Source organism: Lagopus muta, chromosome 17 (genome assembly GCF_023343835.1).
Source record: "Lagopus muta isolate bLagMut1 chromosome 17, bLagMut1 primary, whole genome shotgun sequence".
NCBI classification, from domain to species: Eukaryota; Metazoa; Chordata; class Aves; order Galliformes; family Phasianidae; genus Lagopus; species Lagopus muta.
Window position 1 is genome coordinate 11,087,523 of NC_064449.1, and position 19,208 is coordinate 11,106,730.

Here is a 19,208-nt window from a genome sequence, read left to right on the forward strand (position 1 = left end):
CAGCACATGGACCCATGGCTTAATTAGGCAATGACAGTTTTTCAGTTGTCAATAATAAAATCTGAGGAAAAATGACAAACGGAGGTAGCATTACTAGAAATATTGGCAAATGAGAGCAGAGAGTATTTGGTTTTAAAAGCAATTTCCCTAAATAAAGCAGAGTACCTGTGATGCACAAACTGTCCCTTTGTCTGATGGCAGCACCAAAGGGGCCAAAGCCATGGCAGCACAGTCCTGCTCCAAGCAGGCTGCATAGCACACCGTGTGTGCTGCCAGAATTAGCTCCCCGTGTGTGCTGTGCTATTTCCACACCTCCTACAACAGGAACTGGCTCCGGCCTTTGATGAGACAGGAACATTTCAAAGGTGGAATTTGTTGGCGAGGGTGTTGGGAGCGTGTTAAGGAACGTAGGTAGCATCTCATGGGTGTCTGCAAGCCAGTTAAATGCAGACAGCCCAACACCTTCTGGTGGGTAATGACAGCGTGCGCCCTGCCTGTCCAGGCAGGTGAAACACACAAATTACTCTCATTCTGTAAGCTTTCCTTGTGATTGTGTCTATGTGTGCCCTCAAGGACAAACAGATTCTGTTGAAAAGGACTCCTGTGGGAGCTGAATCTCATTCATGTTGGTCCTTTTGGTTCTCTTTGGCCGTTTGAATACTGTTCAGTCTGAAATTTCTGTTCTTTCCTCCCTTTTCCCATTTCCCTTCCATCCTTTAATCTGTTCCACTGCATTTCTAGTTTAATTTGGAGAAAAGAAAATACTTGTCATTATAGAACCAGTAATACCAATTGGAATTCCCACCGCAGATGCATTCAGCAAGGTCACAGCATTGCATATAGCTTTGGTGTACAGATATGTGCAGTGGCGAGGACAAGTTGGACTACATGTCTGAGGCTACCCGTGCTTACTGCAGTTCTGGCTGAATTTTTCCACCCTTCTCTGATCTATTCTTCCATACAAGTGTGTGGCCAAGGAACAGCAGTGTAACAGCTTCACAGCAAAGCTGTCCCATCCCTTGCTACGCACACATACCCAGAGAAGCCTCCTCCCCAGAGGCCAGGTGGGCTCGTCGTTGGTGGTCGGTGCTTGGTCATGGTGCCTTGTGGCTGGGGTTGAGCCTCGACACAGTGTAGGTTACCTTGAAAGACCACTGGGAAAGTGAAGGGCCCTTGTGATCGGACTTGTGTTCGTGAGTTTATTATTGGCCTTAAATCTGACATTGAACAGGAAATCCTGTAGCAGTAACTTGAGACACGTTCACACTCCTACTGTACATAACCTTGGGACTCTGTAGCAGTCACCAAGCTATATGTTCTTTGTAGTATGGATTCATTTAATGACACCTCAGTCTTCTGCACACATGCCAAGGAGTACTGGCTAACCAGTCAGGGACAGGAAAGGACCGGCTCGCGAACACAGCCATCCTGCAGCAGCACTGCTCCCACAGTGCTCCCACAAGCTGAGACGTGTCTTGGTTTTTTTCAGACATGTGTCCTACCCTGCGAGACAACCACAGACCTCTCAAGTGTGTGCCTTTTGTTTTTTCTTGTTGCTCCGTAAGGTCCCACCTTGAATGACAAGCCAGAAGCGAAAGCAGCCAATGTCCCAAAGGTGTCTGGGCTAGAGCGGAGCCGGGAGCTGAGCACCGACGTGCCCTTCACCCTGCCTATCCCCAGCCCCCAGCCAGTGGCTGCCGTTGTGACTTCTACTTCCTCAGCGCCCACGTCGAGCGCCAGAGCGAGCCCGCTGTTGAAGAAGGAGCCCGTGATTTCAGCACCAGCACCACCAAGGCTCACGCCACAGCCGCAGCCTCGGCCTCAGTCACAACCTCAACCTCGGCCGCAGTCGCAGCCTCAGCTGATACCTGAGCTTCGGTCCCAGCCTCCGAGTCACATCCCTCCGCCTCTCAACTACCAAGTGCATCACCAGGTGGCCCACAACGGACTCAATAATATCAGGTAGGAGAAGGGGACGCGTCACCTCCGTGACCTAATGACCTGTGACCTGTGATCTAATGCCGGGATCGAGCTTGTTTCAAATGGGAGAGAAATGGCTGGGACTGGAGCCGAGGGCGCCCTTCCTGTCTGGGTAGCATGCTCCGTGCTTTGGATATTGCATTTTCCAGCTGCACTGGCTGGGTTGTCCACCGTGGTAGATAGCTGCATGTAAAACATGGTGATAAACTCTCCCTTTCTGGGAGGAAGGCATGCAGAACTGAGGGGTTAAGATCTTTTAGGTCCGGTTTCTAGTGGAATTTTGCACTGTCCTGTCTGAGCCAGCCAGTATTTGCCTTAGGATTTTAAAGCACTTTGAATTTGCACTCCCTTATTTCGTATTCAGAAAGACTCCTGTTAAAGTGGGTGGGTGTTCACACTTGTCTCTGTTTTGTTGGTTCACCAACATTCTGATATGGGTAACCCTATCACAAAATGTGCTCCATAGAACAGGATTCCCATGTAGGCTGACAAATTTGCTTCAATCCAACATGCTCAGATCTAGCAGGAGGCTTAGCTTTGCTGTTTAAATTGCTTCCATCCTGTAAGTAAGAAGGATGAAAATGGTAAGGAAGAAGAGTTTCTAGAGAGAAGAGTTTATCCAGTCAAGTGGAACCTGTATGGCACTTGGGCTGGTACAGAAAACATGCCTTGCCTCCCAGACCAGAGCTAGACTAGTTATACAAGATTTAAAAACTGTTTTTAAACATTGCATTTGGCTGCACAAGGGTCAGTATATAACAGAGCTGCTGTTAAGTTTATATTTCACTGAATCCCACATACTTAGGATTTGTTTTTGTTGAACTCTGTAAATGCCGCCTTGATATAAATGATTAATAATATTTCAAAGTCTTCAAGAGATGTCAGAAATGTGAAACTGCAACAAATACTGCTATTGTGGGAATTACAGTAAAGAACTGCAGTGATAATTCCTTTCACCCCACAAAATTCAGATCACTCGCAGCAGAGTAATAATAGGAAAAAAAGATTTAAAATACTGATTTATTATGAGGATATATTAACATGGTGTGTGTTTGCATGCTTGTGTGAGTATAGCTGCACAGTAAGAACAGCAGATAAAACTTGGTGCCCAAATCACACACTGCAGCTCTGTACACCCAGAGTAACAGAAGAAGGAAATGGAAGAGTTGCATTGTACGATCACGAGGACACACTGACCAGAGCCCAAATAAAGGTGCAAAATCCAGCAGTATCAGTATCTCATAAATAGCTTTGAGGGTTGTAACCTGCTTGAGCACCAGAGGAAATGCTGCTCTGGAGAGTAAAAGCTTCACTAGTATTTGTTGCTCTCTCCACTGACATTAAAAAAAAAACAACAACCAAATATAAATCTGGGGAAGTCAGTGCTGTGTGTGTGGTTATATTGTTTCAGGCTGTGTATTGCTGGTTCTGTTTCAGTGTCATTGTAACACGTTTTCTCTCTGTTTCTCTCTTCCCTTTCTGCCCCTGTCTCTCTCTCTCTGCAGCCGGAGCAGCAGTGCTAGCAGTGCAACGAGCATCAGCATCCCGAAACACCTTCCTCTCTCTCCCCAGATTCCTCCGCACCATTCCTCCGGCCCAGCCCTGCCCCTCTCCATCTCTAATCTTGCTACCTCGCACTTCTCTCTCAGATCGCAGACCCAACACCAGCACCATCCGGCCATGTTCGCCACCCCACCCACGCTGCCACCTCCACCAGCGTTACCTACCAACAGCCTCGTGATACCAGGTCACCCTGCAGGTAGGTTCCCTTCTTCTTCCAGGGCTGATCTGCCATGCATGCACAGGAGGGTGTTGAGAGATGGGCTGGCTGGTGGGCAGCTAAATAACGTGACACAAACACCTCTGCGGGCAGTGCGTGCTGGAACTGTTAAGAGTGCTTATGAAACAGGTAGGAGACCTGGACAGGCTTTACCAGTAGAGACAATGTAGAGACAGCACTTTAGTTTCCTCTTCAAAGTGATTTTTTACCCTAAAAAATCTCCTTTTCAGGGCATGAGTTATCCATCGTGGTATTCCACAGTCACCACTGTTGAGTTTTTGTACTCAGCAGAGGATTTCCGTTTAGTTTGCTGTTCTCTCTTCCCTCCCCCCATCTCTAATGAGAACGACTGCTGCTAGAATTGACTCAAGAAAAGAACTTTTTTCTAGTCAGCCCTTTGGGATGACACATGGAAAACCCCCACACTCATGCCCTGCTCTGATCCTGCAACAAGCAGCGCATCCTGCCAGCGGAGCAGCATCCTGCAGCAGCACCAGCTCTCTGTGTGTCCGTAGAGGCTTGGCCTTTCTGTGTGAGGCAGGCAGCTCAGCTGTCAGCCTCTGCTGTTCAACACTCTTTGCATCCTTTTAAAATGTTTTCTTTGTTCACCCCACCCCAGTTCCATTGTCAGACCTGCCCTAAATGCCCTCTTTATAGCTTATCCATTAGCCTGCAGCTGTCCCTGGAAGAGACCCTGGCAGCAGGAGACTTCCCTGTAACTTTCACTTGCTGGGGCCTCCTTTTGATCTGGTATTTGACTCTACAGCTAACTCAGCAGGGATTAAACAGGACAAGCATTTTGCAGGAAAATGCATCCTATGAAGCCAGTTAAAGGAAAAAAGAGAGGGCAGATTTGCTGCTGAAAATTCTGATGGTTTTGCATCCCCTTGTTTTTCCTTCCAGGAACTAACTAATGTGTCGTTATTTAGAACTGCTTCCTTAAATGAGGGAGAGATGTGAGTTGGTCCAAAGTGAGCTCTCAGAACAGTGAAAAGTAAGAGTGCTGTGGGTTCACAGCCAGGAGCAGGACCACATAGGCCAAAGCTGCTGGCTTTCACAGCCCCTGGCACAATCTAGAATTTCAACTACTTGGCTGGGAAGATGTTGGCAGCACTGTGGGAGACCTATTCATTGCTTCCCCTGTTTAAGGCAAAGAACTGCTGTGATGGAGATGTTGAAAGGGTTGCAAAAGGAAATAGCAGTGTGCTCGCTAAAAGCATGATACTGCAGTCACTGAAAGCAAGTATGTTTTCACCATTAACTTCAGGAGGTGGAAGATCAAGTGACCTATTCACATTCAGCAGCTTGCCAGGAAATGGTAACAGTCTTGTTCCTACTAAAAGGATTTCTTCTGCAATTGAAGCTGGAGAGGCCTAAGTTAGTGGAGGGAAAGGTCTGAGTGTCTAACCTGCAGACAATGAAATGCCTCTTGTCTGCATTGTATGAAATGCCTGCAAACAGGCACATCATAAAATCAATACAGAGAGGCGCATATCCAGGAGCTTCTGTTGTCATTGACATAAAACTTTCTTAAAAGCAAGTGATGTTGTTGAGTAGCCTAGAGAGGTAGGAGCCAACTACCACTTGCAGCATGGTCCTTGCTGTGCTATTTGAGTGTATGTGTGCTCACAGTAAATGCACCAGCTTAGAAAAGCCTACAAGAGAGCATGGAGCTTTCAAGTCTCCTGTTACTGTCTTTTTATTTCCCCTGCTTTGGAGAAAAAAGTGTTCTTCCTTAAAAGTCAATTTGTCACTCTTAGCAAGAGGAGCAAATCACTAAGTTCCTGCATTCACTGATGGTAAAAGTTCAGATCTCAGAATAGCAAGAATGCACTTCTGGTGGCACTTGTTCTTCTGGAAATCTATAGCTTATGCAAGTAACTTAGGAGCAGCCATCACGTGGGCCTCCTTTCAGAGGCCTCAAAAGTGGCTCTAGTGTATTACACAGAGGAAACACCAATCTTTGTCTCTCCTCTGCTGAATGAGGGTATCTAGCAGCATCAGCAGAGTTGACCCTTTGCTTCCACGCCCAGCTCATGCGTGCACACTTAACAGTAGTGTTTGAGCAGTCCAGAGTGTGCTGCTAGCTGTGTTCTACACAGCCAGGCCCATGGGACAAGGCATCACTGGCAGGCCCAAGAACTGAGTTCTAACTTTACATTTCTCAGCGCCTCATGGAGCTGGGTTACTACTTGGCAGTCCCATCTGTGAACTGGAGCAGCCATTCCTCCAAGTGCCGTGCTGCTTCTCCGAGCATCTGTGGGCCTCTTCTTGTCCCAGCAGAGGCCAAAACCATTGGGCAGGACAGTGAGCCGGAGCCAAATCTATCAGTCTGCCTTCCAATCTCTTTAAAGAAACTTGCTTTTATGTCTCCCTCAAGAAAAATAGAAAGTGGATTATCTTGATGCTAACAGAAGGATTCCATTTCTTTAAGTTGTGCCAGATTTAAATGCATAAACACAACACGCTTATGAAATTATATTTATATTCTCTAACAACAGTAGGTTTTGGCCCTAAGTGCTCTCACCTTTTTTGGAGTGGAGCCCATTATAGACTCATGTGGTCCAATGCCTTAGTCTTCAGCATCACAAGTATATGTACATTCTGCTCTCCATTTCTGTCCATGTGTAAATATTATTAATACGGAATGTAGCAATGCACGGTCCCTGCTCTTAGCAGCACATTATTACTCAAAAGCAAATGAATTAGGCATCCAAAATATGCTTTCAGCAGTGCCTTTCAATGGAATATACACTTCCAAGTGTCAGTAGAGACCTTGAGATCCTAGATCAGAGTGCCTCTTTTTGAAGAGCTTAATGATTTCAATTCGGAAAAGGATTTAGATACTTCTAGTGGTACTGTAAAATACTGAAGTGAAAGAAGTGCTTGTGGAATATGCAATAATAAGCATGTATTCTTTTGCCCCTTTATACCCAGTGCTGCTGTTCAGACGGGGTCTGACCATGAGAAAGGAGGGTCAATGTAAGTTCAGTCACAAGAAGTCAGTCAGGAATGGTGCCCATCACCCACAGCTCGTGGCACAGGTTGTGCACAGCTTACAGAGCGCCTGGCGTGCTGGATGCCGGCTGGCACCTGTCTGAAGCTGTTAGGCAAGATCACAGATGGATTTAATTGACACCAACAGACATTTCTGGGCAAGCGGACATTTGTTTTTATTCTCCTCAGTCATTTCTGAAGGGCTGGTACCTTCCATTACCCTGGAGTACAGTCAGGGCAGGTTGAGTGGTTCTTCAGAGGGCAGTACTGAGGACTGGCCCCTTGCTGTGGGGCGGAGCGCTGTGTTCCATCAGTCACTGCAGCTTCCATGAGCTCCTGTGCCAGCTCAGCCTTTCTCCTCATCCCACCAATTCCTCCTTATTTTCTACTGGGAGAAAAACCTGTAGGCGAGGACAAAACATTGCAGCATACAGCCTGTTAGAAACTGAGGAAGTTTACTCCTTAGTATGTAGGGCCTCAGTAAAAAAGACGATTTGCAAAGAACGCCTCAGAGAGCGGGGATGGGTTCCTGGTCGCCATGTGCAGGGGGAGGTTGTCCTGCAGGGAAGCAGCCGGCCGAGCGCATCGGCACCGCACTGCCTGCTGGCCCCGCGCAACGGTTTGTCCTTTAACTCCACGCATGTCAAACTGTAAGTTATGCATAGGGCTGCCGTCCACCCGGTGTGGTTGTACGCCCCTGGATGGGGACAGCTGGCAGGAAACAGGTCGGTGCGTTGGCAGCGAGCGCAGGGGAAGGGCTGAGGTGGGGGCTGAGCGCCCCGGGGTGGGCAGGGGGGGGACGTGGGCGGCTGCTTGCTGAGCCCCGAGATGATGTTTTCTGCTGTGATGACTCATGGTGTTCTCTCTTGTCTTTAGATACCAGCCTGTTGATATCATTCAACCAACCAATCATGTATTGCCAGCCTCATTCGGGGATTCTGATTGGTACTTTGTCACAGGCATCTCTCTTACCTCCACCAATGAGTCCTCACGTAGAAAACCACCACAGCATGACCTGCAGAAACAGGGAATGCCAGGTGAATATTGACTCTTTCTCCTCCATCTTTGTGGTACTCACAGGCCCACGGGCCTCTGTGTCTTTTTTTTTTCTCTCTCTCTCTCCTCTAGATCACGAACTGCTCAGGCAAGAGCTGAACAACCGGTTTTTGGTTCAGAGTTCGGACCGGGCCGCTGCCTCACTTGGCCCGGTGCCGCTGCTGAGAGCGGAGTTTCACCAGCACCAACACACGCATCAGCACCAACACACCCACCAGCACACATTCACTCCTTTTCCATCCAGCTTGCCCCAGACGCCGCTCATGCCGCCCTCTGCACCTCCCATGGTGCGTACCCCAGCCCAAAATGTGAGGATAAGTAGAGCATCTCTGGTCAAAAAGCCTAACCCGCTCTTGTCAAAAGGAAACAAGTTCCTCTTCCTTCCAGCCAGGCGTGCTGCCCCCGCCCCTCCTGCGAGGCCCCACAGAGGGCCCAGTACTCCCCAGGGTCCCCATCCCAAGCCCCAGGTGCCCCTGGCTGCTGCCCGTGAGAAGCCCGGAGCCCCTGCACCTCCCCTTCCTGCCGTCCCTCTGGGTACTTTGCTTCCCCATTCCCCCACACCAAAGCACGCCAACAAGGACACCACGAAGTTGGTGGCTGCCATGACAGGGCACGTCCCCATGGCTGCGATGCCATCTGCGCCCATCGCAGCTCAGCGTCTCTTCTGTTTGATGCAAGTGTTGTCCCTCTTCCTCCTAATTCCCAAATCTGTATCGGTTTTGGCATTTTTATTTGGTCACCTCAACAAGCGCTAAGTGGTGCTTGGCTGGTTCTTGTAGCAGAAATCCCTTTGGCCACCTAATAAGCCTCAGCCTTTTTCCACTGAAGTGGCACAACGAGGCTTTGCTGCAGCTGTTATAAAATTGTTAGCGATCCACCACAAATGGGTTTTGTCAGTGCTTTGAAACACACTCTCCCTCCATTTCTGGCAATTACTTTGTTAGGTTGAAAGAACAAGATTCAGCTTTTTTCCCTCTCAGTTTCACACTGTGTCTAAAAGGTGGAAGCAGCCATCATCTGCTAAGGCAAGCAAAAATGAGGACTAACAGCAAAAGCAGCATTTGGGAAGAACTACCATGAACTGAACATAATGTTTCTCACTTTTCTTTCCCACTGTTGATTGCCTGATGACATTCTTGGGTTGTAATCTGCTTAGCAGCAAGACAATTAAAGTAATATCCTCCACTCAGAAAGCAGCCCCAGGTGTTTGCTCAGTCTACTCGTGTGTAAACACCTTCTCCCGTTTTCTTGATCTGTGTCAAACAATCTCAGAACTTTTCTCAGAAACCTCCTGTGTTATTTAAGAATGCTGAAAGCTGATCCTGCCACAGCTCACTGCCCTCCCACCCATGTCCCACTGATGTCAGCCTTCATAGCAAAAACAGCTTGCAAAGCTCTTTTGTTATATTTCACTCACATCTTCTTATATTGCACTAGATCAGCTCTGCTAATCCCAACACCAGAGAAGAGTGTTGAAATTTACAGCTGCATGTGTTTGGTAATTTTTGGTATTTACTCTGGAGGGGACATGACTCCAGTAATAACTGTAATTAATGAAATTACGAATCTACTCTCCTGCACGTAGAGGAGTGTGAAACAGCAGCTGACTTGTAAAATAAGCAGCTTTCCATGGGGTCCTACAGCTCCTTTCCCTGCCTCCTTCCCCGCTCCCTCCTCCCCAGCGGAATGTACATATTGTTCTGAAGTGTGATGTGTATATGCTTTGCTTTTGCTTCCAAGGTGGTACAGGACTAATGGTCATAAAAATAAATACGGGGCACAGACTGCACACGTGGAGGTGTTAAAGCCCCATGCTGGAAAGGCAGAGGTTAACAATCAGCCTTTCTCCGGGGAACTCTCTCTTTTACAGAGGAGGGAGAAAAAAGATATTTGTGCATCTAAAGCCATTAAACCCTTTTCCAATTCTGAAATTGTTTCCAAACAACTTTGACGCTTGGAGAATTGCAGAAAACAGACAGCAGATATCGGTTGCCCCGTGGTAGAGATTATGGTCTAATGGAACCCATTCCTCTCCATCGAGTCGGTGGCGTGGTGCAGTGCTCCAGGGATAGGATCTGGAGCAGAACTCCCCCTGCCTTTCGCTGGGGTGCAGATACCGGGGCTGTTCTCTTCAGAGAGAGGGAACACAACACATGGTGCCTCCTGGCTGGATTCCACATGGGGACTTGGCGGCACCCAGTGCACAGTGGGGGCAGTGCCTTTCCATCCCCGTTAGCTCTGGGAAATCAGTCGGCTCCCTGATGAGCGACTATGGAATAATCAGTCCGTTCTGCTCTGTTAAGTGTTGTTCAGATGGGCCGTGATGATTTGTCTGTGTTGAAATCCTGATGTGTCCACTACTGCCGAAAACAAACTCACCTGTTTTCCTTTCTGTTTTTCCTTTCCAGTTTGACAAGTACGCTCCCAAATTAGACAACCCTTACTTTCGACATTCCAACGTGAGTGCTTACGTTTCTAGGTGGTGTCTTTGTTAACGGTTCTGCTTGCTCTTCTGCTTGTTTTTGGTTGATCAGTAGTGTTTTGATTCATTCATTCTAAGCTCTTTGTCCGTCTCGGTTTATTTTTTAAGGTACACAGTTTTCTTTGAGTTTTTGTTGTTTTTTTTTATCTTTGTCTGCTGCATTTTTGCTGCTGCGGCTCTGTATTGCTGTGCCTGGTGTGGCAGGGAATGCGCAGGGGTTGCTGGATCGGTGGTCATTGCAGTGTCTTTGCAGCTGGTGCTTCTCACAGTGCAGCAGCCCGTTGTGCATGGCTCTTTCACAAGATTTTGCTCAGGTCACAGGAGTAAGTCAGACTGGTGGTTTCTTCCCGGTGCTCCCCACTGCTCCAAAGCACAAAACTGTTACGTTTTAGGACTTAAAAAGCTGCTGTACGTGCTCAGGAGAGACCAAAGCAAAACTTACCCCAGCCCACACAACCTCAAGGCAGTGTGCATGTTGCCTGTGGTTAGTGTGCAGTAGAGCATCTTGTGGTTCTTTTTTGCTTTGAAAACGAAAGCAGATCGTATTTCCAAACAGGATCAATTTGTTTTCTACTCCAGAAAACCACAAAGCTAACCAAAAATGAACATAGAAGCCAAATTACTCCAGTTCCTCCAAGAATGGTGAATGCTCTCTGCTTCCTGCGATAGTTCCTCAAATTTTAAAGGCAGACACGTTCAGCACTATTGAGAAAACTCATCAGATGATCACATTTTCCAAGTTTTGGCTTTGCTCTTAAAAATTTTGATAGCAAATTTAGTTTGTATATTCACTGTGGCACTTGTTCGACACTTTACTATTTTTGTATGTGCCAGGCCTGGCACCTACCTCCACTGCTGTTCAAGTTGTCCTGTGACATAAGCATCTCTTTTTCTTTTGTAGTTCTTTCCAACCTATCCTCCAGCAATGCCTGGAATGCCACCCATGCTTCCACATTCAGGTCCCTTTGGGTCACTTCAGGGAGCATTTCAACCGAAGGTACAGACTTCTTCTTTGAAGGCTTTGTTCTTTTGCTGGGAGAGAAACTGTATTCAGAGTCGTGTCCCTGGTGATTTTGTAGCACATGACTGAAGTAGCAGGAGTGCAACACGGGGCTGGAAGCGCTCACCCCACAGGTCAATGAGCGTCCTGTACACAAAGCAGCCAGCGCTTGAGCAGAAGTTTTCTCTTGGCTCTACAGATTGTTCCTTGGAAAAGGATGAGTGGTTCACTTGGGAGGTCAGCTCAACCTGGAGGAGAAGAATGCAGGCAGATGCATTATTTGATTGACGTATTTACAGCTAATACTAGACCGATGAGTCTCAAATCATTTTATAAATTTAGCAGACTGAGATTGCAAAAGATGGGCTGTGTTTATTCCCAGAAAGAAGGAAAAATTGACTGTACAAGTGTGAGAACAATAGGAAGAGACAGCTAGAAATGGGTAGAGCAGTGTGAAGGATCTGAATTTTTATTCCCAGCTCCAGTGCTGTTCTGACCTTGGGCAAGTTGCTTGAATCTTCTGTTCCTCAGCTTCCTCATCCATAACGTTATCTTTTAGTAGCTTTGTAAGGGTCGATTAATGCCTGCAACCTTCTTGCTGATAATGTTTGAAAGGTGCACTGCACATGTAACATATCATTGCAGCTGGCACTGACTGGCATTTTGAGGTATTGCCATGATAACCACCATTTTCAGTGAATTCTGTGGTGTGCACTGTTTTTTTTTCTCCCATACTTGGTCTTTATATTATCTGAAGTGTTAAATCCCTCCAACCAAGAAATGCGAATACAGCATTGGTTTGAAAATAGAGCATCTATCATTTTTAAGGTGCCATGCGTTTATCTTCCTCGCATGCTGTGATTTTAGAGATTTCTTACCTTGAACTGCATCTCCATAGAGCTCTGCCGCTGTCTTAGAGGAGTTTAAGAACTAGCACTGTAACCAGTGCTGTTCTGATAGCATTTGGAAGGTCATTTCTATAGCCAGGTAGGACTGTGCAGTGTGCTTTTCTCACTGATGTCAGTGGAGGTCAGTAACCAACCTCTGCAAGTAAGGTCTCTTGCAACCTTCCCAGTGAATTTCATTTTATCGTTAGAACCTCAAATGTTTTCTCAGTGCCCACCTAATCTTTTAAATTGGTTTTTTTTCCTGGATAAATTGCAAATAGCAGAGCCTCTAAGATGACTTTGTTCGACAGCAGTGCTGTACGTAATGACTGCAGAGCTGGGAGAGTAGCAGTTGCATCTAAGCAGAGGGAGCAAGAGGGAAAGGACGTAGGTATCCCTGGGCGAGATTGTTGTTGTTCTTGCATGGAAGCCAGTAGTTCCCTCTGGACCCCAAGTTGTCGAGATCTGAACTTTATTTCCCAAGCAAAGCTGCACAAATTATGTGGAAATGACAGTTTTTTTCTCGCATGAAAAGAGAGTTGAGTTTTGCCATAAGGCTGCTGTTAATGAGGAGCTTCTGCTGCACAGACAGCATGCTCTTCTGGCTTCCACCTTCACTGCAGTTTTATAGATACCATCTTACTGTAAAATGCCAGTAGATCACAGAGAAGCAATTGCATGGCAAGAAGGAAAAAGCGGGCACAGACCCTTGACATTTTTAAGCAGAGCCATATTATATGCAGATTTAATTCATCTCAATGACAGATAAAAAGAATTTTGGTCGTCTGAGTGTAAACAGCTCAGGGTCACACTCTGGTGCGATGGTTACTCACTAACAGCACTTGATCTCTGGAAGTGCTGTATTTGCTTGCAATCTAACATCTCAAAAAAAAAAAAGTTGAGAAATGGATCTGCCACTTTGGCATGTTGTTTTCCAGTTTTGTAGAGGAGACGGAGTTGAACTGCTCAGCAAAGCCACTCAAGTCTGTTCCATTGTTACTGCATCATTTTTCCGTGCTCTCCCTCCTAAGCTGTTTGACCAAAGCCTTCTTAACCACTACAGAGCTGATGGCTTGGTTTTGGCATGCTGAATCCTGCACTTCTTGGTTTCCAAAGCAGAGGTCTTGGTTTTGTTTTTCCCCTTCCCATGTCAGTTGCCTACAGCTGTGTGTGTAAATCCACTGCACATAAATCCAGGCTGACGGTAAACTTCTCAGTGAGTTTCCCAAAGGCATTTCTCACAAGCTAAGAACTTGAAAAGGTCAGAAGTATTCAGTGTGCCTTGCTGGAGGAAGCTTTCACATCTTTCTCCAGGGGACAGAAGGACAGGATGACACCATGCTATTAACGTGTTGTGATCTTAAAGCTCTTGCCTGTATGATAGCTGTAACTTATTTGCCACCTTACATATACCTCAGCTGTCAGACTGGCCCTGGGAGCTCAGCTCTGCCTGGGGAGCTTGATGACTTACCTCCACACACACAAGAATTCTATTTTTAATGAATCTGGAAGTTACGTAGCCCTCGATAAATGAAAACCGTCCACACCCATAATTTTAGTTGTTCCTTGTGCGGTTGAAATCTACCATAATTTGACCTATAATGTGAGTCAAACAATTGCTCAGGGAATGAGGTTTAACCCCTTTGCACTCAGCTGTGTGGAGGCACCAGGTGCAGCTGATCTGGGAGTGGGAGATGGATGAATTCCAGAGAAGGCAATGAGTTCTGGGGGACCAACTAGGACAGGGCAACAGGTGGGAGCCGGAGGAGGAGGAGGAACAGGGATTCATTCAATGAAGTGTTTAATTCTTGCTGGAAAATAATGGGATAAACAATGCAAAGCTATAAAAGACCCACAAGCACCTTCTAAGGTTTCTCATTTTGCCTTGTCAAAGCAAATAGATGGGCTGTTGCCTTTGTAACCATTGTATCCTGTCGCCCTGGATGGAAAGAGGCCACGGCCCAATAGGTGGAATGCAGGACTAGAATGCTTGAATTGTTCTGTTCCTGACTGTGGTACTGGCTGCTGCCTGAAACACTGAGGGAATCAATCCACCTCTCTTGTTTCCTCTCCTGTTGGCTGCCTGTTTTGTCTAAAGAATAAGCTTCTGGGGGCAGGGACTGTCTCTTCCCATCCACTTGCATACTGCCTAGCACGGTAGGGTTGGTATTTCAAGGGGGCTTAGGGGTGCTGCCATAATTCTGCTGCTAAATAATTGATGACACAGTGATTAAATGCTGTTGGCTGTCAGTAAGAGATAACATTTAGCACTAATGTAGCGATATGCGTGTTGGAAGCACAGTACAAACGTGGAGTAAAACATGCTGTTAACATCTAATAGAGATGTTAAATGAGCTGGTGATATGACGCACTTTTATTCACTCTCTGTTCTTGTCTTTCAGACTTCAAACCCTATCGACGTGGCAGGTAGACCAGGCACAGTCCACCATACGCTGCTGCAGAAGACTCCAGGGGTAGGCAGCACTATGTCACCTTCCTTTGGGCTTCTCTGGATTTACAGTAAACGGAGTGATTGCTTGTTAAAAGAAAAAGAGAGAGAGCAGCTGACAACTAAATTAGCCTTTCAAGGGTCTGAAAGTGCAGTCCGGACTGAATTTTCTTTTATTGATGAGACAACTGTAGCCTCCACCAGTCATGAATGCAAAGAGATGTATTGACTTTTTTAAACAAAGTCAGAGGGAAATGAGGCAGGAAACTTCTTCAAGGACTTTCCCCAAAGCATCACTTGGAGAGTAGTTTCATGCATGCACTCCGTTTCAGAGCAATTATAAGGTTCAGAAAAGCATGAGCACTGTTCATTTACTGGTATGAAGCTGCACTGTTTATCATAAAATTCTGTTGAGTCTGCTGCAAGGAATGAAAGAGAAATTTTAAGCCTGCTTTAAGCCTTTTAGTTTTCCCTTGTCACAGGGGACTCCTCTGGAACATTGCCTTCTGAATGCTTCTACTTATTCGGAGGAAGTTCCCCACCTTTCTGTATACTTGCTAGTTTTAGAATGACTGATTGTTTTCTTTCTGCTTTTTCCATAGGTGTCAGACCCTTACAGGCCACCAGTAAGAGTAAGTAAGGTTTGTGGGGGATTTTATATATATTATGTGCATGTGTTTTTGACATTTAACATGTCCAGTAGAAAAATTCAAGCTCATCCTTTATTTAAAACAAAATGTCATTGATGGCTCTTAGCTACTTCTGATTAATAACTTACAGGTTGAATCCCATCCATGTTTTGCATCCATTTTTGTACATTAATAGTTCACAGTGTGAAATAAGGGTCACAGAAATAAAGGACTGCAAGCGTGGGCAGACATTCACAAATGATCACATTCATGGTGGCTTAGGACACCGTGCTTTGTCTGGGATTCTCATGTTTCACAGAAACACTCTGTAGTGGGTACTGCAGATCAGCTGACAAATGGTAACTCGTTCAGCTGTGGCACTGGTCATCCCTGCTCAATCTCTGTCCATACACTTTTCCTCTCCAAATGCAAGCAGTCCTAATGACCACACATGAGTTAGCTTGCAGACACGGTGCAGCATGGATGAATGGACAGGGCTCTTTCCAGAAACAGGATGGTTAAGCATCAGCTCCTTTCTCTTCAACATGTTGTAGTGTTCTTTGCAGCCATTTATTTGAGTTTATGAAGGAGAGAACACAGGTATGAGAATAAGGGCCGAGAGTGAGAGATCTCAGATCTCCATGAGATGAGGAAGACTTCCCACATCCCACATTCTTCCTGTTTCTTTCCTTCTTAATTTAAACATCATCAGCTGCAGTACAGAAAATGTCTGTCATCTGTTGTGCCATTTTAGTCATCAGCCTTTCTCATTGCTTAGCTGCTAGACAGAAAGGGAAATGAAACTTTCTATCTGATGTAGATTGCTAACGTATAAATTAATCTAAATTCTCGCGTTTTCCATTGCAGAAACCCGGGAAGTGGTGTGCAGTTCATGTACAGATCGCCTGGCAGATCTACCATCACCAGCAAAAGATAAAGGTAATTCAGACAGCTTGTGGAACAAAGCCAAGTCTTACATGTTACGTTGTAGTGACAGATGAGGCAGAAGCTAGCCTGTATTGATTAACTAACACATTCAGACCTTCTAACATTTGTTGTAGCAACTGTATAGTTTACCTGAGGGCAAAGGAGTTCAGCTGAAGGGTACCAAATGAGCAGGAGAAATTTAAGTGTTTGGAGACAGAGAAGAGAGGTGGAGGGCTGCTTTGCCCAAAATCCAGCTTTGTATGAAGTGTGGATGTTTAATGTCATTCCCCTTCTGTACAAGTACCTCCTGTGGAATATGGAGTATTATCCCAATAAGGATTAAGTGACTGATACTGTGGAGAATGTTTTTCCAAACATGGACCTGGAGAGTAGGTTGGCAGTTCCCGTGTTAGAGATTGTTGGGCTTTCTGCATTGCAGTGAAGACGGGGTGGCTGTGAACCTCGAGAGTCACCAAGATGCAGATACACCGGGGTGCTGCTGTGGGCTCAGAGCTCCCTGTGGCAGACAGAATAGAATTAATATGGCTTCTGTAGAGTGGCATTTTTTATTGGTCCTGCTGTAGGGTTTTCTCCCATTAATGAAGAATATTAAGTGCTTAAATAAGTACTTCTAAGAGTTACGTCTTTTTTTCTCAGTAAGCAAATATATCTTGAAGATGCATACTTATCAAGAGGCATGCATGTTGTTGACTTAGGTGCAGTTCCTTGGGCTGGCCACGCTCACTTCTGTAGGGGAAGGGTAAAAGTAGCCCCTGGGTGAGACTCGTAGTCAGTTTTCTTCATCTCTCTCCCCATACCTTCATGCTGAGTGATGCTGGCTGGAGGAAAGACACAGTCTAAAAACATCTCCCTCTTTCCAAACTGGAAAAGCAAACCAGACGAGTCCGTCACCCAGCTCCCAGGGCTTCTGTCGGCAGCTTTCTGCCCTCAGAATATTTTTTTGTCAAGCTGAGACTGCTGACTGCTCCCGCGGTGCAGCACGCTCGGTGTATCGTGTTGCATGCTCCAGTGTGTGCTGAGGGGCTGAGCGCTCACTTCAGACCTTATTCATGTGGATGAGGCAGGCAGCTGAGAGGCTGTGGAGTGAAATGGCCTTATAGATGCTGTCAGAGCGTGGCTGTGGTACGTGACCAAAGCTGCTGCTGTCACTCTTACTAACTCTCCCTGGCAGTGCTAAGCAGCTACAAGCCTCAACTCCCTTTCTTCTTCTCCCATTAAAAAAAAAGGTAATGCATAATGAGACTGTTTTTGTATTGTTTGGCAGCAAATGCAGCTGGATCCCCACAAGCTCGAGATAGGCGGTAAACTTGACCTGTTCAGCAGACCTCCAGCCCCTGGAGTGTTTCCAGGCTTCCATTATCCACAGGACCTTGCCAGGCCTCTGTTTTCTACCACAGGTAAGGGCAGCTCATCATTTGTTGCTTCCTCCCCCCACCCCTCCAAAAAGAAAAAACAAAAAACCCCACTGCATTTAAAGTGTATTTCTGCAGCTGCGTGTGCCTTCAAAATTGTAGTGGGCAAGATTGCTTCAGGGGATGTGGAGGCACTGGGGATGGGGCTGTGAGCCCTGCTGTGGGAGCAGAGCTGGCAGCCTGCAGAGCGAGTTCTCTGCATCACTGAGCTGCAGCAGTTGGCTCTTGAAGTTGTGTTTGTGTGCTTATGTGCCTCCCTGATAGACTGTGGAGGGATATTAAAAAACAATTTTGACAAAACACTTGAAAATGTTTCCATTGCATACGATTGGAAATGGTCCTAGGTTTCTTTCTTGGTCTTATATTTGCTGTGTTCTTCTTAGCTCATCCACTCACCTAGTTGTGTTTGTTTTCTGGAAACCTGGAGGTTTTGTAAAGTGAAAGACTTCACTAACAGAACAGAATTGAAAAATAGCACAGAAGGTGTATTTTTTAAGCAATTGTTTTGTAAATGTAGAATTCCCTTACATATTTCTAAGTGCAGCCATCTCTGAGGCTTAAAATAGTATTGAATGTTTTAGAAGAAACTACTGTTTATGTAGATAAATTGCTTTCCAATATGTTGTAGAAGTAATTACACTTAATTCGATTACAAAAGTCCAGTAAGCCTCAGTGTACTGTTCTTAATGTTTCTGATCACAGGAGACTGCAGCTCTGACATTTTCTCTTTGGAGGTCACTGGTGCTTTTCATGCCGGTGCCCATTTGCCAGATGCTGATTTTCTTTGTTGGAGATGCTAAAGTCAGCCTTCTCAGTGGGCTGACAATTGATCTGGTGCAGTTCAGCCCCTTATGTGTGTAATTCATTGACAGCAAGTGCAATGCTTTTATGATGCAGTATTGAATCATTACTGTTGAGATGAATGAGGTTAGAAGTGTTCCGGAGTTCGGTCCCGAGCAAGACCAAAACACAGCAGGATGGAGCTGAAGCCTCAGTGAGAGATGACTTCTGAGTGTGTGTCAGGTGGCCTTCAGGAGCTCCAGTAGTGGTTCAGTGTCCTTTAGACCTCACCTGTGGATGAAAAGTCTTAAACCTCGAATGCAGGCTTCCACTGCGTACAGTTGTTGCTGATTCCAGCTGCATACTGTTGAACGCTTCCCTGTGTTTTGGTCTTTATAACGACACTTTGATAGTATGGAGCTGAGATACTTACTGCATCTGCTGGGATGCACGAGCACAGCTGATTTACAACCCTCCACCTGTTCTCCTGTGGCAGCTGTTTCCTTACCACTGGCTCAGTCTGTCCAGTGTTGTCATTACACGAATCGTGCCTCCTGTATGGTTTTACTGCTGAATGCTGTCTTGGACAGAGTCTACCCCACCCTACCGGGCTGAAACAGTCTGTTGAATCAAAGCACCAATCTACTTGGTGTCTTGAGCTTTTTCTCTTACAAAGATGCAAGCGTGGCTCGCTTCTCCATTCATAAAAGCAAGAGTGGAACAGTGTGAAATAGATATATTAAAGATGGCAAATTAATAAAAAACTTCTATTGGAGAAAAACAACCTTACAGCAGCTTGTCCACGAGT

At 46.0% G+C, this 19,208-nt stretch overlaps 1 protein-coding gene across 21 annotated transcripts in view; it reads left to right on the forward strand.

Annotated features, from left to right (window-relative positions):
- Window positions 1–19,208, forward strand: part of FBRSL1 (fibrosin like 1) — a 417,331-nt gene that overhangs the window by 390,190 nt on the left and 7,933 nt on the right. For 11 of the 21 annotated variants that reach the window (XM_048964514.1, XM_048964520.1, XM_048964518.1 and 8 more), the window contains 9 exons: window positions 1,566–1,962; window positions 3,486–3,739; window positions 7,886–8,121; window positions 10,222–10,272; window positions 11,197–11,292; window positions 14,585–14,656; window positions 15,234–15,272; window positions 16,128–16,199; window positions 17,473–17,605. In XM_048964514.1, coding sequence (XP_048820471.1) covers window positions 1,566–1,962; window positions 3,486–3,739; window positions 7,886–8,121; window positions 10,222–10,272; window positions 11,197–11,292; window positions 14,585–14,656; window positions 15,234–15,272; window positions 16,128–16,199; window positions 17,473–17,605 — 1,350 coding nt within the window. Of the gene's footprint in view, window positions 1–1,565; window positions 1,963–3,485; window positions 3,740–7,633; window positions 7,795–7,885; window positions 8,122–10,221; window positions 10,273–11,196; window positions 11,293–14,584; window positions 14,657–15,233; window positions 15,273–16,127; window positions 16,200–17,472; window positions 17,606–19,208 lie in introns of all 21 variants that reach the window. The other 10 variants (XM_048964519.1, XM_048964515.1, XM_048964516.1 and 7 more) reach the window with 10 other exon arrangements.